Below are 13,824 nucleotides of genomic sequence, written 5' to 3' on the forward strand. Positions count from 1 at the left end.
GTACATTTATGTAACTTAAATTTGCCCAGTGTGTATGTACTCACGTTGGGTAAGGTTAACATCAAAAGCATGAAAAAAACCCAATGAATAAAATAAAATACACCGCTACAAGACTTACAATTATGGTTTAATTTGCAATCTTGCATGATGAAGAAAATAATTGTTTTCTTAGTAAGGAAGCATTCCATTCCATAATACCAAAAGGCCTGGAATATATCTTAAATGTTGTTTAGGAGCTTTTGATCCTCCAATGGGAAAGCCTGAAATGTGATGAGAGTCACAGTTAGTCTTTGTAAAGCATTTGTTCATCGAGGTCATTAAAGGCTTTCGACACCTCCTTTTTTTTCATCTACAGCTAGTCATTTGTTATTCAAGTCAGACCCCCTTTTTTTTTGTGAAGAGTTTCTCAAAAAGGCTTCCATTCACCTTTGAAGAAAACTATAAGAAGACCAATACCACAACAACCAAACAAAACGAAGTGTAGGTGATTTGGTTATTTATTTTTCTGTGGACTTCCGAAAATGTCCTTAAATTCTCCTGTGAGTTCATTAAAACAGGCTCACTTTGGCTATGGGCTCAGGACAGAATTCCAGTTTATCTGCAGCTCCATGCTTTGATAATTCTTTTCTCTTAGGACTTTGTGACATCTGTGGATTCTGAGCACTAGGTAGTTGGCAACACAATGTAACTTTAATTTAGTACCTTTCTGCACTGTGGACTGAGTTTTGGGGAGTATGTAATTACTTATAATAATCAAACAAGGACAAGGGAAGAGAATTTTGCTTTACTTGCTTGTCATGAATGTAATTTCAGATAAGCAAGTTTTTGTTTTCGTCTTTGTTCTGAAGAGCTGGTCAGGATCTTAAACTCAATAGGTGTAATGAAAAGGATTATCTGCTCTCTATGTAGTGTCAGCTTGGGCAGCAAGTTGACTTGAATTTTTTTTTTATTATTGACAACAACAAAAATTTAAATGATTCGCATGATTAATTTATCTTTTTCTCTTTTTGTCTTTTCCTTTTCATATCAGTCACTATGAACAAGACCGTAGTGCACTTAAAAAAAGGGAATGGGAACGGAGGAATCAAGAAGTCCAGCAAGAAGACGATCTCTTTTCTTCAGGCTTTGATCTTTTTGGGGAGCCATACAAGGTAGCTGAATATGTATGTATTTTTTCTTTCTGGAAAATGGTTGCTTGTTACATTTTCGAACTCACTAATCAACATTTGATTTATGTTTAAAGCACCCAACTCATTTCCAGGGGAATATATTTTACAAGTGAAATTTGTACATACACTGTATTTGAGGCAACTGCAAGTTTCTGATGAAGTCTTCAGAAACAAATTTCATCTTCTTTCGGGAGCACAGTAGGATTGAAGAGATACTTGTGAGGCTTCCTGTTTCCAATGAGCCCCTCTCTGCCCAACACTTCCTACAGCAAGGAATGCCCCCTTGACACTTTCTACTGCTGTGATTGTCAGTAGGCAGCTCCTGAAGACTTCATCAGAATGTCAATGGAGATATCTGTTTCTTTTCCCAATCAGTGTCATCCATTGCAAGGCCACTGTTTTTCTTTTCCATTTTAGGTTGTTAGCAGCTCTTCAGTGGTTTGAGTGCTCTTTGAAAATCATTGTTCCAGAATAAAGGAAAAAAGCCAATCATTTTTTCTGATGGTTAATAATCATGGGTTAGAAGATTGTCTCAACCAGAGGGGGATACTATAGCTAGGTTGAATTTCTAGTGGTAGTCCGGCTAGTGTGTAGCTCCAATAATCGTCAAACTGCTGTGTCTACAAGTATTGATTTTATAGTGACTGCTTCTAAACTTTCTATTTGGGGTAGAGATGAGAGGCGACTGGGAAGAGATTATGATGGAAGAATCTTATTGAATTGCTGGCAGCTGGTTGGTTTTTATTGAAATGTAGTATCAGTGTAATTTTCTGTAATAAAACAAAAATGATGTAAGAAATACAACAATAGAGAAAATTTTCAAGAGCTGTGATTTTAGAAGAGTACCCTTTAAGGGACAGTGACTTCTGGAAAAGGAAAGTTCTTAAGGAAGACAGCATAGGCCCAAATACTACTTTGGGGTAGAGAGTAAGCTATTTGGATTGGTGACTGGTGAGACTAGGGTCTTGTTGCCTTGTTCAAAGCAACTAAGCAACTCTTGATTGAGACATTGCAGGAACTTTCAAGTTTGGTAAGCCTGATGAAGAAACTTAGGTCACCTAAGCTACTGGTTTTCAATCTGTCAGTAATAGTATGATCCATAAAATAGCAGTGTTCCCATATCAACAGGTTAATTTTTATACTACTTTGAAGGTATATATTTAGATATATAATTGGTTTAACAAAAATTTATGAAGGCCTACTATGTGCTAGTCACTGCCTTACACCAGTGTACAAAGAGGAATAGCATAGTCTGTTTTCAAGGAGTTCCTAGTCGAGTGGCAGAGATCATTTGAACCAGTGATGGCATGCCTGCATGGTGACAGAGAGATAGCAAGGGAAAGATCAGCAAAGACTTTGTACTCAAACTCATTATAAAGAGTTTGAACATAATTTTTTACATGATAAAAATCATTACAAATATTTAAATCATGGTATGGCCAGGACAAATGAACAGTTTAGAATGATGTTGGGCAGTGTGGACCATGGGTTGCAGGTAGGAGATACTAAGGAAAGATAAAGAAGCTATTGTAATTGATGAGGGGAGCTTATATCAAGAATGATTTAAGGTAGAGTAAGGAAGTTGAAATTATGGAATTGGCTGTCTAATTGCATGTGGGGAATATGGAATAAGAATTAATGGTTCCCAAGTTTTTTATTTGAGAGAGTGGTGGTATCATGAACAAGTTGTTCAGGAAGAGAACATGGTTGGTGCTTATAGAGAAGAAATAACTAATTTAGTTTTGAGCATGTTGGCTTTGAGATGCTAGAGAGATATCAGGAGAGAGCTATCCAGAAGGCTTGGATATATGGGTCTGAAACTCATGGGAGTGGTCAAGAGAGAAGTTTAGCTGTTATTGTCTTATAGGTGTTAGTGGAAGCTGTGAGAATGCCTACCATCACTGAAGAGATTATGGAATAAAAAAGAGGACAAACAATTCTTGGGAGTAGCACCATTTAAGGGGTAAAAGAGGTGGTGAAAGCAGAGGCCAGGAAAGGAAACTCCAAAGGAATGATCAGAGTGGTAGGAAGAGAACTAGGAAAGAAATGCTTAATAGAAACCTAGGGAGCTAAGGATTTTGTAGAGGAAGGATTTGCTGTGCCTCAGAGAGGTCAGGAAAGGTAAGAACTTTAAAGTGGCTGTTTGGATTTAGCAGTTAAGGAGTAATGGTGACCTTAGGGAGAGTTGTTTTATTTGTTGATGACAATGGTCACTGTGGGATGCCAAACTGCCAGGGGTTGGAGAATAAATGGGAAGTGGTTAAGTAAAGAAAGTGAGATGTCAATGTAGATATGATCTTGCAGAAATGTTTTACATGGAGGAAAAAAGAAAGAAAGATAAGTTAGAAAGTAAAGGGAGGAATTATATAAAGGGAAGCTTTTTAAAAAAATGAGATAAACGTGAACATGTTTAGAGATTGATGGGAAGCAAATAACTTCAATGGAGAAAGAGAAGGTGGAAGATACAGGAGAGAAGGGTGAAGCTGAAAGGTCCCAGAGGAGATTAAAAATAATACAAGATGGAGAGCAGTTGAGGAATCATGAGCTATGGGGTGGAAGGTGGGAACAGAACATTAGAATGAGAACAAAGCAGGAGAGGGGAAGGAAGATTGGAGAAGTGCAAGAAATCAGGGCTTCCATTTTCTGCAGAAAATAGAGGAGAGGTCAAAGCATGGTAAGTGTCTTATCTTTTCTCAAGGTGAAGAAGGAACAAGGAGATAAGTTTTACATGTTATCTTTGGATGGGTTAGAAAAATGAGCTTTACTCAAAAGTTTATTCTTAAAATCCAACATCCACACTATCCTCAACACTATAATGAGGTGAAGAACTCTTGATTTATTCTCCCTTCATAATTTTAAGTCATGATAAATTGATGGTCTTGTACCTTTAAGGTAAATGCCATCTTTTCACAAGGCCTGTTATATAGATCCATTTTTTAAATGTTAGCAGTGTATTTTTGAGTAGGCAGTTGAAAAAATCTGTTATCAACATTTTCAGAAGTTTCAAAAGCCATCTGTCTTGATATTACAAGGGTACATCAAGTAGAGACATAGATGGGAACATTTAGTATAGTGTGGGGCAGGGCGTATTGCGTGATTAGTAGCTTGTTACCTTTGTGCTTCCTGATGAGGAAAAATATTTGTTCTTTTTTTTTTTTTTTTTTTTTTCCTGAGACGGAGTCTCACTCTGTCACCCAGTCTGGAGTGCAGTGGTACAATCTCGACCCACTGCAGCCTCCACATCCCAGGTTCAAGTGATTCTCCTGCCTCAGCCTCCCAAGTAGCTGGGATTACAGGTGCGTACCACCATGCCCAGCTAATTTTTGTATTCTTACTAGAGATGGAGTTTCACTATGTTGGCAAGGCTGGTCTCAAACTCTTGGCCTCAGGTGATTGCCCACCTTGACCTCCCAAAGTGCTGGGATTACAGGCGTGAGCCACCACGCCTAGCCAAAACCTTTGTTCTTAAGTCAAAACTGTGAAGAAAAAGAATAATGCTAGTGATTGTTGACCTAATAATTATTTTTCTTTCACCCTTGCTTTGATGATTGGTTGTCATCTTGAGCTGTGTCCATATTCAGGGTTCCCTGGGACAGCACTGAGGAGTAACAGAATACTAGAACTGATGTTGTACCTCCATAAGGCTCTCCAGACCAAGACTGGGCTGGATACCCTTGGAGTATCTGGACATGCTGACATGGCAGTGGTCATGGGGGTCCTAGAGCTGGCCCATGGTCCACTGGTAGAAACGAGAACATACCACAGCTCTTCCCTAAGGTGGCAGTGGGAGGACTTATCAAATTTAGAATAAACATTCCTGATGGTGGGTCAAGACTTTCAGGAAAGTTCTTGCTACCCTGAAGCCTAAAACAAGGTCCAGTTACCTGTCCAATAGCACCAGTGGTTCATAAACTAGCCAATATGAACACTGATCTCTAGGACCTATTATCCTTTCTTGGCAGAAAGATAAATGGTGATCTCTCATGTTCCTGGCTAATTTCTTTCCCTTCTTTTCTTTGCCTCTACCACTGCTAGAATGGAGAGAATGTTGACCGTCCCTAGATTTGGTTAGTGATAGGGAACTTCTCTCTTGGGCTGCTTTTGTAGCATATGATTTTCAAATTGGAGTTTGTGTTATGCTATTGAGAAGGATGTCTTCAAATGTTCCTGAAAAACATGAAGCCATTTGACTTGTCTAGGTTAGTGCACTAAGTCTGGTAAGGAACTGGCATGTAACAAGTGCATGCCAGCTTACTGTGTGCTAGGCACTGTGCTAGAGTTTCATGTGTGTGCTCATTTAGACCTTATAACAACTGGGGTATGCAATTTTCCCATGTTTTCCATGAGGAATTTTAACTCAGAGAATCGAGATGTCTTCTTTGCATTTTCATATCCTTATACATGGCGAATTTAGACTTTGCATCCAGTTCTGTATGATTCCGTATCTGTAACAGGAAGTTATTTATCCTCTGACGGGAAGTCAGAAGACTTGATCAGCTTACCTGCTGGATGACAGTGGAGAAGAAACTCCCTTTCTCTGATCCATAGGTTTTCTTTTTCCTTTCTGGATTAAATCATAGTAATTAATAAGAATAGTAACATTCTATGACTCTTTATAGCCCAATAGGAATGAGGAAACTGAGGTGCAGAGAGGATTATTAAATGGCCTACCCAAGGTCATTTGTGTTGGGGCACATAGAGGTAGAGGCCAGATGGAGGCCAGACCTACTCTGCTGACTCACATGGTTGTTTTAAGGATCAAATGAAATAATGTGGGAAACCTTGCTTTGAAATCTGTAAGGTGCTATACAAATTCAGGTATTATCGTTATTATAATTAGAGTAAAGAAGGAAATAGAAACTTAGAGCTTAGAGAGATTAACTGCAAAAATACTAGAATTAGAAAAAAATGAATTACTAAATCACATGTTGGCCACAATAAAATAAAAGAAAAAAATGAGCTTCAAAACTTAAATTATTTTGCTACTTGTATTAAAAAGAAATAATATGGTACAATAGCTTCCTAGCACATTAGTCTTGCATGCAATGAAATTACACTACTGATTTGTAGATTGCATTAGAAACAAACTGAGGGAAGTTTGCATTTCCTGAAGTAATGAGAGGCGAAAAAGCTTAAATGAAGGAATGCTGTTAGTCATGAGCCACAAACCAGACATGTAATTTATGCCTGAAAATACTTGGAAAATGCATTTCCTGATGATAGAGAAATTGTGATTACTTAGAAAATAGGGGCTGCAGAGGTTATCTTTAAAGAATCAACCAATTATCTAGACCGGTAAGTAAAGAATTGAATAATTGAAAGAAGCATATAATTGATTAAAATGGCTGAGTTTCATTTTTGTCACGTTTATAATGTTCAATCAAGATTATCAAGAATATTTTGCTCCTTAATAGGATTACTAAGACTCAGGAGGGTGAAAAAGAACATTTAGTATGAATCCGAAGTTGCTATGGTGTATAATGAGAGTACATTGTGTAGGTGTGTATAAATGTATTTCGGGTCCCATTAGGTTTTCTATCCAGTGGTTCTCGTATCTCCATCTTGAGAAATTTAAAAACTGATTGACAATTACCCACCTCCAGTGGTGGGAAGGTGGAGTGCTTACTCTGACAACCTGGACTGGACTGCTAATTATATGCCAATTGTTGAATGGTGAACTTCTTGAGGCTCTGTGTCCATGTGTCCTCTGTGCATAACCCTGCCTCAGGAGGGTCCCAAATTTACCAGTGTCTGTCTTAAGAACTACTATAATAATTCCTACGTGTAGCCACAGAACATCTGTTATGCAAACCATATGGATCTTCCTTCAATCAGCAACTCAGAAAGCATCACCAGTGAACTCAACCTTGAACTGTGTGCTATACATTTCCTGTCACACGTCCTTCTGAGACAATTGCTCTATGAGGAAACTAGTCTAAGGGAGATGACATCCCTCATTTCTCCAGGTTATCACAGCTTCACTCCTGTGTCACTAGTGTGCAAGAAAGCTGCACGCCTGGATTGTATTAGCCTAGACCTCTAAGTCCACATACAGACATGCTTTCACTGAGTTAGTCATCATAAGAAAAAGCCACATGAAGACATATTTGCATCATCTTGGAAAATGAGGCCCCAAAAATTGTTTCATTACTCAACTGTTCTTCTAAACATATCAATGAGAGGAATTCCTTTTCACATTTTATTATCAGACAACCATTTGTCTCGTTTAATGAATTAGGATATGCTTCTTTCGATCAAAGATAATTCTGTAACCTACGAGCTTTTCCTTTTTGCCTTAGCTACCAGGAAACTCAAAGTTAATTTAATGTTAAATTGTAGTAACCAAGTTAGCCTGATTTTTGCTTTCTATTATGTACCTTTGACTCCAGCCATTGCAAATTCTTTATTTTGATATAGACAGGGTATGAATTTTAATTTATCCTATTCAATTCTATAAAAATTTATTGAGTATTTGATAAGCACAAGACATGGTGCTACATCTTGGGTATATAAAAATAAGTGAAATGTAGTCTCTGACCTTTAAGAACTCATAGTTTTATTCAAGAAAAGTTATCATAAGTGTAGTATACACTGTGTAGTAGAAGGTTGATTTTCTAGACTCGTTGAGAGAAATTTCAATTTTCCTCTAATTTTGTTCACATAGACACAGTTTTAGACATTGGCCAGTTTAGAAATTCTCTTAATTTCAAGTATATTTTTGTAACCTAGCTATGGAAAAATATATCTAAGCTTGCTTCAGAAACCCAGATCATTATAAGTAATTGTCAATGAAGAGATGTTACAAAGGTAGGCAAGGTTCTCCCTACTGAGGAAAATATGAACCTCTTTTATTTACTCCTGAAACAAGAACAGGAATTTGACTAGCTTGCTTGTAAGCAAATGAGCTTTCATGTTCTTAAGTCCTGATTATGTTTCCTTAAGGAGACTACAATGACTTCTCAGGGCATGGAGGTATTACAGTGGTCTCTATGACACCTAGGGACAAGGTTCTGATTTTGCAGAGCTCTGTTTCTGTGAAAGCCAGATAATAGAATGAAGGCATTCTAATGGGAAGTGAAATGGTATTGTTTTCCCTTGTTGGGTCAGATCATTGAATATGGCCGGGTATCACTGTTCATGAGGCAAACATCTGACCCACGAGGTAATCTGTTTGACAAGCCAAAATAACCTACAAATGTTTAAAGCTTGCATCAGATTCTTGTTGGACCCTCAGCACAATGATTTTTTTTTTGTTTTAAATTTAGAGATTGAACAGAGAGCCTGGTTTTGGCTGCTGTCCATGTGGTTCATTGTGCAACTCAGTTGAAGGAGACCACTATATACAAAGGGTTTATTCTTGTCTGGGCTGAAAAGTAATTCCTGCCTTTAAAAATGACAAACCTAGAGACTTTTAGGAAGTAAAAGTGACTTCTATCCATCTATAACTTTTAATATATCTTTCAGATGTACTTTTGAAAACAGAGTGATTATTCAGCTGAGGATTATAGAGAATGTTAATTGTTTAATCACTACTTCAATACTAAGGTTGCATATGATGCAATATATGATTGGAGGATAAGCAAACTAAAACTGACATGTAGTTACTTGATTTCTAAAAATATCTGTCCCTGACAGAGCTCCCTTAGCATATGTTTAGCATACTTTTCCTTAATCTTTGAAATTTATATTTCTCCTATTGCCCTCATTTCTTTGGAAGTGTATCATATGGTTTCACATACACGGTATGAATAAAATACTTTATATGGTATATGGAGATGGTGCTGATAATGAGGCCAAGATTACTGGTTTGATTCTCTCTCTGATTGTTCCTTCTTGGTATCATTTGCTGGCTCCTCATCTTATCTCAGTCTCTTAAAGGTTGATGCTTCCCAGGGTTCTCTGCGAATCCCTATCTTCTCTTTCTATGTTTGCTTTCCCCAGACGATTTCACCCATTTCTGGCACTTCGCCCTCTATCCATCTGCATATCCTCCCATCTTCACATAAAGAGGAAAACACACAGCCATACAACCTAAGTTTAGACTGAGATGCTAGCCCTGGATAGGTATACTCCCTGTGTACACCAGGAGACTGGGCTGTGTTAACGGCATGTGAAAAATTTTAGATGTTAAACAACTGTCTTCAGCAGAGAGTGTACCAATGGTTAGATGGTCACTCCCTCCTGTGCATTGAAAATGTACCCATGGATTCTGGGACTTGAAGGCCACATAGGGTGATATCTTTTGTGGCCCACATCCCAGATGGCTCCTTGAATACTGGTAGCCTTCTATCATTGCAACATCTTGGGCCAGGATAGTACAGCCTAGGTACAAAACAGTCCTTTGGCTTTCTGAATTCAGCAGCTTGTTTTGATAACCTCTTTGGCATATAAAGAGCATAAAGAAAGCCACTTTTGGGGGTGAACAACTGAGCTTGCATCAAAGTCATTTCCAAGTATACAGCTACCCATCATTTTTTAGTATGATAACTTTGCTTTCTGTATTACAAAAACCCATGCAGGAGCATAATTATTTTAAAAACAATCACAGCCATTTTAATAGAACAAATACATCCCACAGGGGGTGGTGTAGCTGGTATACTGATTGTCCATAAAATGATTTAGTTGCCTCTCTAACAGCTCTACATTAGGCTAACGTCACTTGAAAAGATAACTTTGTTTTGGTTTACTTAAACAACAGTTTAAATACTTGAATAAATTTTCCTTAATAATTGAAAAGACACAGAAGGGTTTGAGTCACTGTTGAAAACAATTGCACCATTTCAAAGTAAATGAGTGTGAATCATCAGTATGTAAACACAGTCTTTCCAGAATATACAGGCAAACACTAGTAATTCATACAGTTCTTTGATTAGAAGGAATCAGATTCACTTTAGTCATAAGTTAGCTCAATTAGATGCTGTTTAATTCCATTCCTTTTCTAAACTTATCATAGTCATGGTAGTACAATTTAACTGATTTTCTTATCCAATAGCCTAAGCCTTTTTCATGGTATAATGTGGTACAAAGGCTGATATGTCAAACATTTATATAGGTAGAACATTCCATTATAACTCCAATGATTGGTAAGCAAAAGTTGTTAATCACAATGTAGAATGTAGCAATTCAGCTCATCTGTCACAGAATAAATTATTTTTTCTAATAAAATTAATAAATGATATAATTTAAAACTTTTTATCAATGAACATGTTTAAGAACTGGCTAGGGAGTATACAAATGTTAGTCATACCCACTCATTCCAAGAGGCTTTTTCAATAGTGTTATTGATTTTTTTTTTCTTACATAGCACATGAAAAGCATGAAATTATATGGCAACAGGACAATTTCAAAGAACCCCGTATGGTAGTCTACTTAGGGCATCTGTTTGAAACATTAACATTAGGAAACACAAACCTATTCATTCTCTCTCCTCCCACCCCCATCTTTTTGTTATTTTAGACAAACAAAGGTGATGCACTTGCCAACCGAGTCCAGAACACGCTTGGAAACTATGATGAAATGAAGGATTTGCTAACTAATCATTCTAATCAGAATCATCTAGTGGGAATTCCAAAGAATTCTGTGCCCCAGAATCCCATCAACAAAAATGAACCAAGCTTTTTTCCAGAACAAAAGAACAGAATAATTCCACCTCACCAGGATAATACCCATCCTTCAGCACCAATGCCTCCACCTTCTGTTGTGATACTGAATTCAACTCTAATACATAGCAACAGAAAATCAAAACCTGAGTGGTCACGTGATAGTCATAACCCTAGCACTGTACTGGCAAGCCAGGCCAGTGGTCAGCCAAACAAGATGCAGACTTTGACACAGGACCAGTCTCAAGCCAAACTGGAAGACTTCTTTGTCTACCCAGCTGAACAGCCCCAGATTGGAGAAGTTGAAGAGTCAAACCCATCTGCAAAGGAAGACAGTAACCCTAAGTCTAGTGGAGAAGATGCTTTCAAAGAAATCTTTCAATCCAATTCACCAGAAAAATCTGAATTCGCCGTGCAAGCACCTGGGTCTCCCCTAGTGGCTTCCTCTTTATTAGCTCCTAGCAGTGGCCTTTCAGTTCAAAACTTCCCACCAGGGCTTTACTGCAAAACAAGCATGGGGCAGCAAAAGCCAACTGCATACGTCAGACCCATGGATGGCCAGGACCAAGCACCAGACATCTCGCCAACACTGAAACCTTCAATTGAATTTGAGAACAGCTTTGGGAATCTGTCATTTGGAACACTCTTGGATGGAAAACCCAGTGCAGCCAGTTCAAAGACTAAACTGCCAAAGTTCACCATCCTCCAAACAAGTGAAGTAAGTAATTTTTAAAGTTTTGTTTGGTTTCATTTTTTTAAATTTGTCTGCTCTAACCTCTATAATCCAGTATTCACAAGCAGCTCTCATTTACCTTATTGAGCTGTATAGGATACTCTTCAAGTTCAGAGTCTGAATTTTGATCTTCTGTCACTTGTGACATAACTGATTAACACGCTGCAAACACAGTTAAATCTCCATAATTTGGAATGACAAAAGACAAGGTTGGTCTGACTGAATGATTGACAAGTTGGAGTTATAAAAGAGTTTCATAAAATACAATTATAGTAATATTATGTACAAATTAATGACATTTGAGATTATAATTGGTGATAAGTAGTATAAGGTTCATGAGAAGATTGCGAGTCACTATAGGCCTTCACTACTCAATAGCATATTCTAAACCTAAAATACAGAAGTTCCTTAAAGTAGAAGAATGTAGAAGTGTGGTTTGCTGGAACCTGAAATAGAAGGAATTCTTTAAGAATTTTAGTTTCTTGAGTGATTACAGAGCTATTCCTTGGCAAGATCTTAATGTTATCTTCCATATCCATCAATCTTCCCTTCTGCATCTCCTTCCTCCACAGGTATCTACATAGCCCTTTTATTCTACCTTCATCCTTTCCGTCAAAGCAAAAGGCATTACAAGTAACTAAAGCCCACTGGTTTAGAATGACTAAATATCCTACCCATCTCAGGAATCATTGCCTTGTAAAAGAGAAGTCCAGAGGCACCAAAGCCTCTTCTGAGGAATGAATCGCTAATGATTGGATTCCAGGCCTTGTGGTCCCTGGGTGGGGAGCATATATGGTGCTGCCTCTCAGATACCACTATGTAAGCGGCTGTCTACTGCACCTCAAGGTCTTGATTGGAAGAAGCCACTGCCTTTAGATTGGATTCCTGTCACTGGTGACTAAAGGCTTGAAATAACACAGAGGAAGAAAGTAGGGTTAAATTCTTACTCAATAGGAGTGACAGGCAGTCTGTCTGAATGGTTACAGACTCCAAGTCAGTGTTATCTGAGTTAGAGAAGTGTGACCCTATAAGCCCTCTGGCTCGCCTTCCTTTATTTATCCTCAGCAGATGCGGTGATTTCAGAGGACAATGGGAACATAAAGGGAGGGAGGCCTGAGGCTGTTGACTATATTTTCTGAATGTATGTTTTTAATATTGTTTCATTTCTGAGGCAGTTTTGCTTTTTGTATCATCATTCATCAAGTCTTGTCAAGCTTCCTCTTAAGTATCTCTCTAGTCTGTCACCTCTACCCCCACTGCCTTTGAACCACCTGTGAGCCTTCAGTGGACTGCTGTGAGAGCCCCTCTTGACTGGTCTCCTTCCCTCTAGTCTCACCTCTCTTCCATACCATCCATGCAGGCTCATCTAACAGGCAGATCTGACCATGTCACTCCCTGCTTTTGATTCTTCAGTGCCTTCTCATCACTTCCAGGGAAAAGTCCAAATTTCTTAGTCACACATACAAGGCTCTTCACCCTTTATTTTCATACTCCTTTTTTGGCTACATATTTCACTACTTCTTCATGTGCAGTTGAAATCCCAGCCATATGGGACTACCTGTGGTTCCCTGTCATGTCATGCTTTATCACGCTTCCTTGCTTTTTGGCCTGCTGTCCCCTCAGCCTAGAATGTCTTTCCCCACCTTCCTTTGTCTTCCTGGTGAAGTCCTGTTTCTTCTTCAGGTCTGGTCAGTTGTCACCTTCTCTGTGAAAGCTTCCCTGATCCCCTCAGCTTAATTAAAAACCCCTTTGTCTCGGCTCCTCTAGCACCTTCTATATGCCCTGATTGGCACCGACTGCATTGTATTGTAGTGATTTGGTTATGTTTCTATCTCCTCTACTAGACTGTGAGCTCACTAAGAGCAAGGAATACCTCATTCTCTCTGTATCCCAAGCGCCTAGCAAATAGTAGATGTCCCAAGCGCCTAGCACATAGTAGATATTCAATAAATGTTTGTTGAATGAATGAATTTCAAAAATGGTTACTTGATTACATTTTCTAAGCCACAATGTTAATCAAATAACATGCACAAATGTAAACAATTGCTAGGAAATCCATCATGAGTTATATCTTTTTCAGTTGTATTCTGTCTGCATGTTTCTTACTCTGCTCTGCTCCTGTTCTGTCATTGAGAAATCCTCGCCATAATTTCTATGGAATGACTTAATACAGGCTTTAATACTTAAAAACCAAAAAAGAGATCTGCTTTGAAAAAGTAGAAGTATAATGGGAGATGGGTATATCATTCTTGTTTCTTCTTTTGCCCTGGTATCTGCTGCTGTTCCCTCCTTACACAGCCAGAACTGATCTGGAAATAGCACT

The 13,824-nt window shown here is 38.3% G+C and overlaps 1 protein-coding gene across 2 annotated transcripts in view; it reads left to right on the plus strand.

Moving 5' to 3' along the window:
• Positions 1 to 13,824, plus strand: part of AFF2 (ALF transcription elongation factor 2) — a 498,887-nt gene that overhangs the window by 146,037 nt on the left and 339,026 nt on the right. For both annotated transcript variants that reach the window (XM_002806427.4, XM_077988255.1), the window contains exons 2-3: positions 1,031 to 1,151; positions 10,626 to 11,486. In XM_002806427.4, the coding sequence (XP_002806473.2) occupies positions 1,031 to 1,151; positions 10,626 to 11,486 (982 nt within the window). The remainder of the gene's footprint in view (positions 1 to 1,030; positions 1,152 to 10,625; positions 11,487 to 13,824) is intronic.

Source organism: Macaca mulatta, chromosome X (assembly GCF_049350105.2).
Source record: "Macaca mulatta isolate MMU2019108-1 chromosome X, T2T-MMU8v2.0, whole genome shotgun sequence".
In the NCBI taxonomy this organism is placed as follows: Eukaryota; Metazoa; Chordata; class Mammalia; order Primates; family Cercopithecidae; genus Macaca; species Macaca mulatta.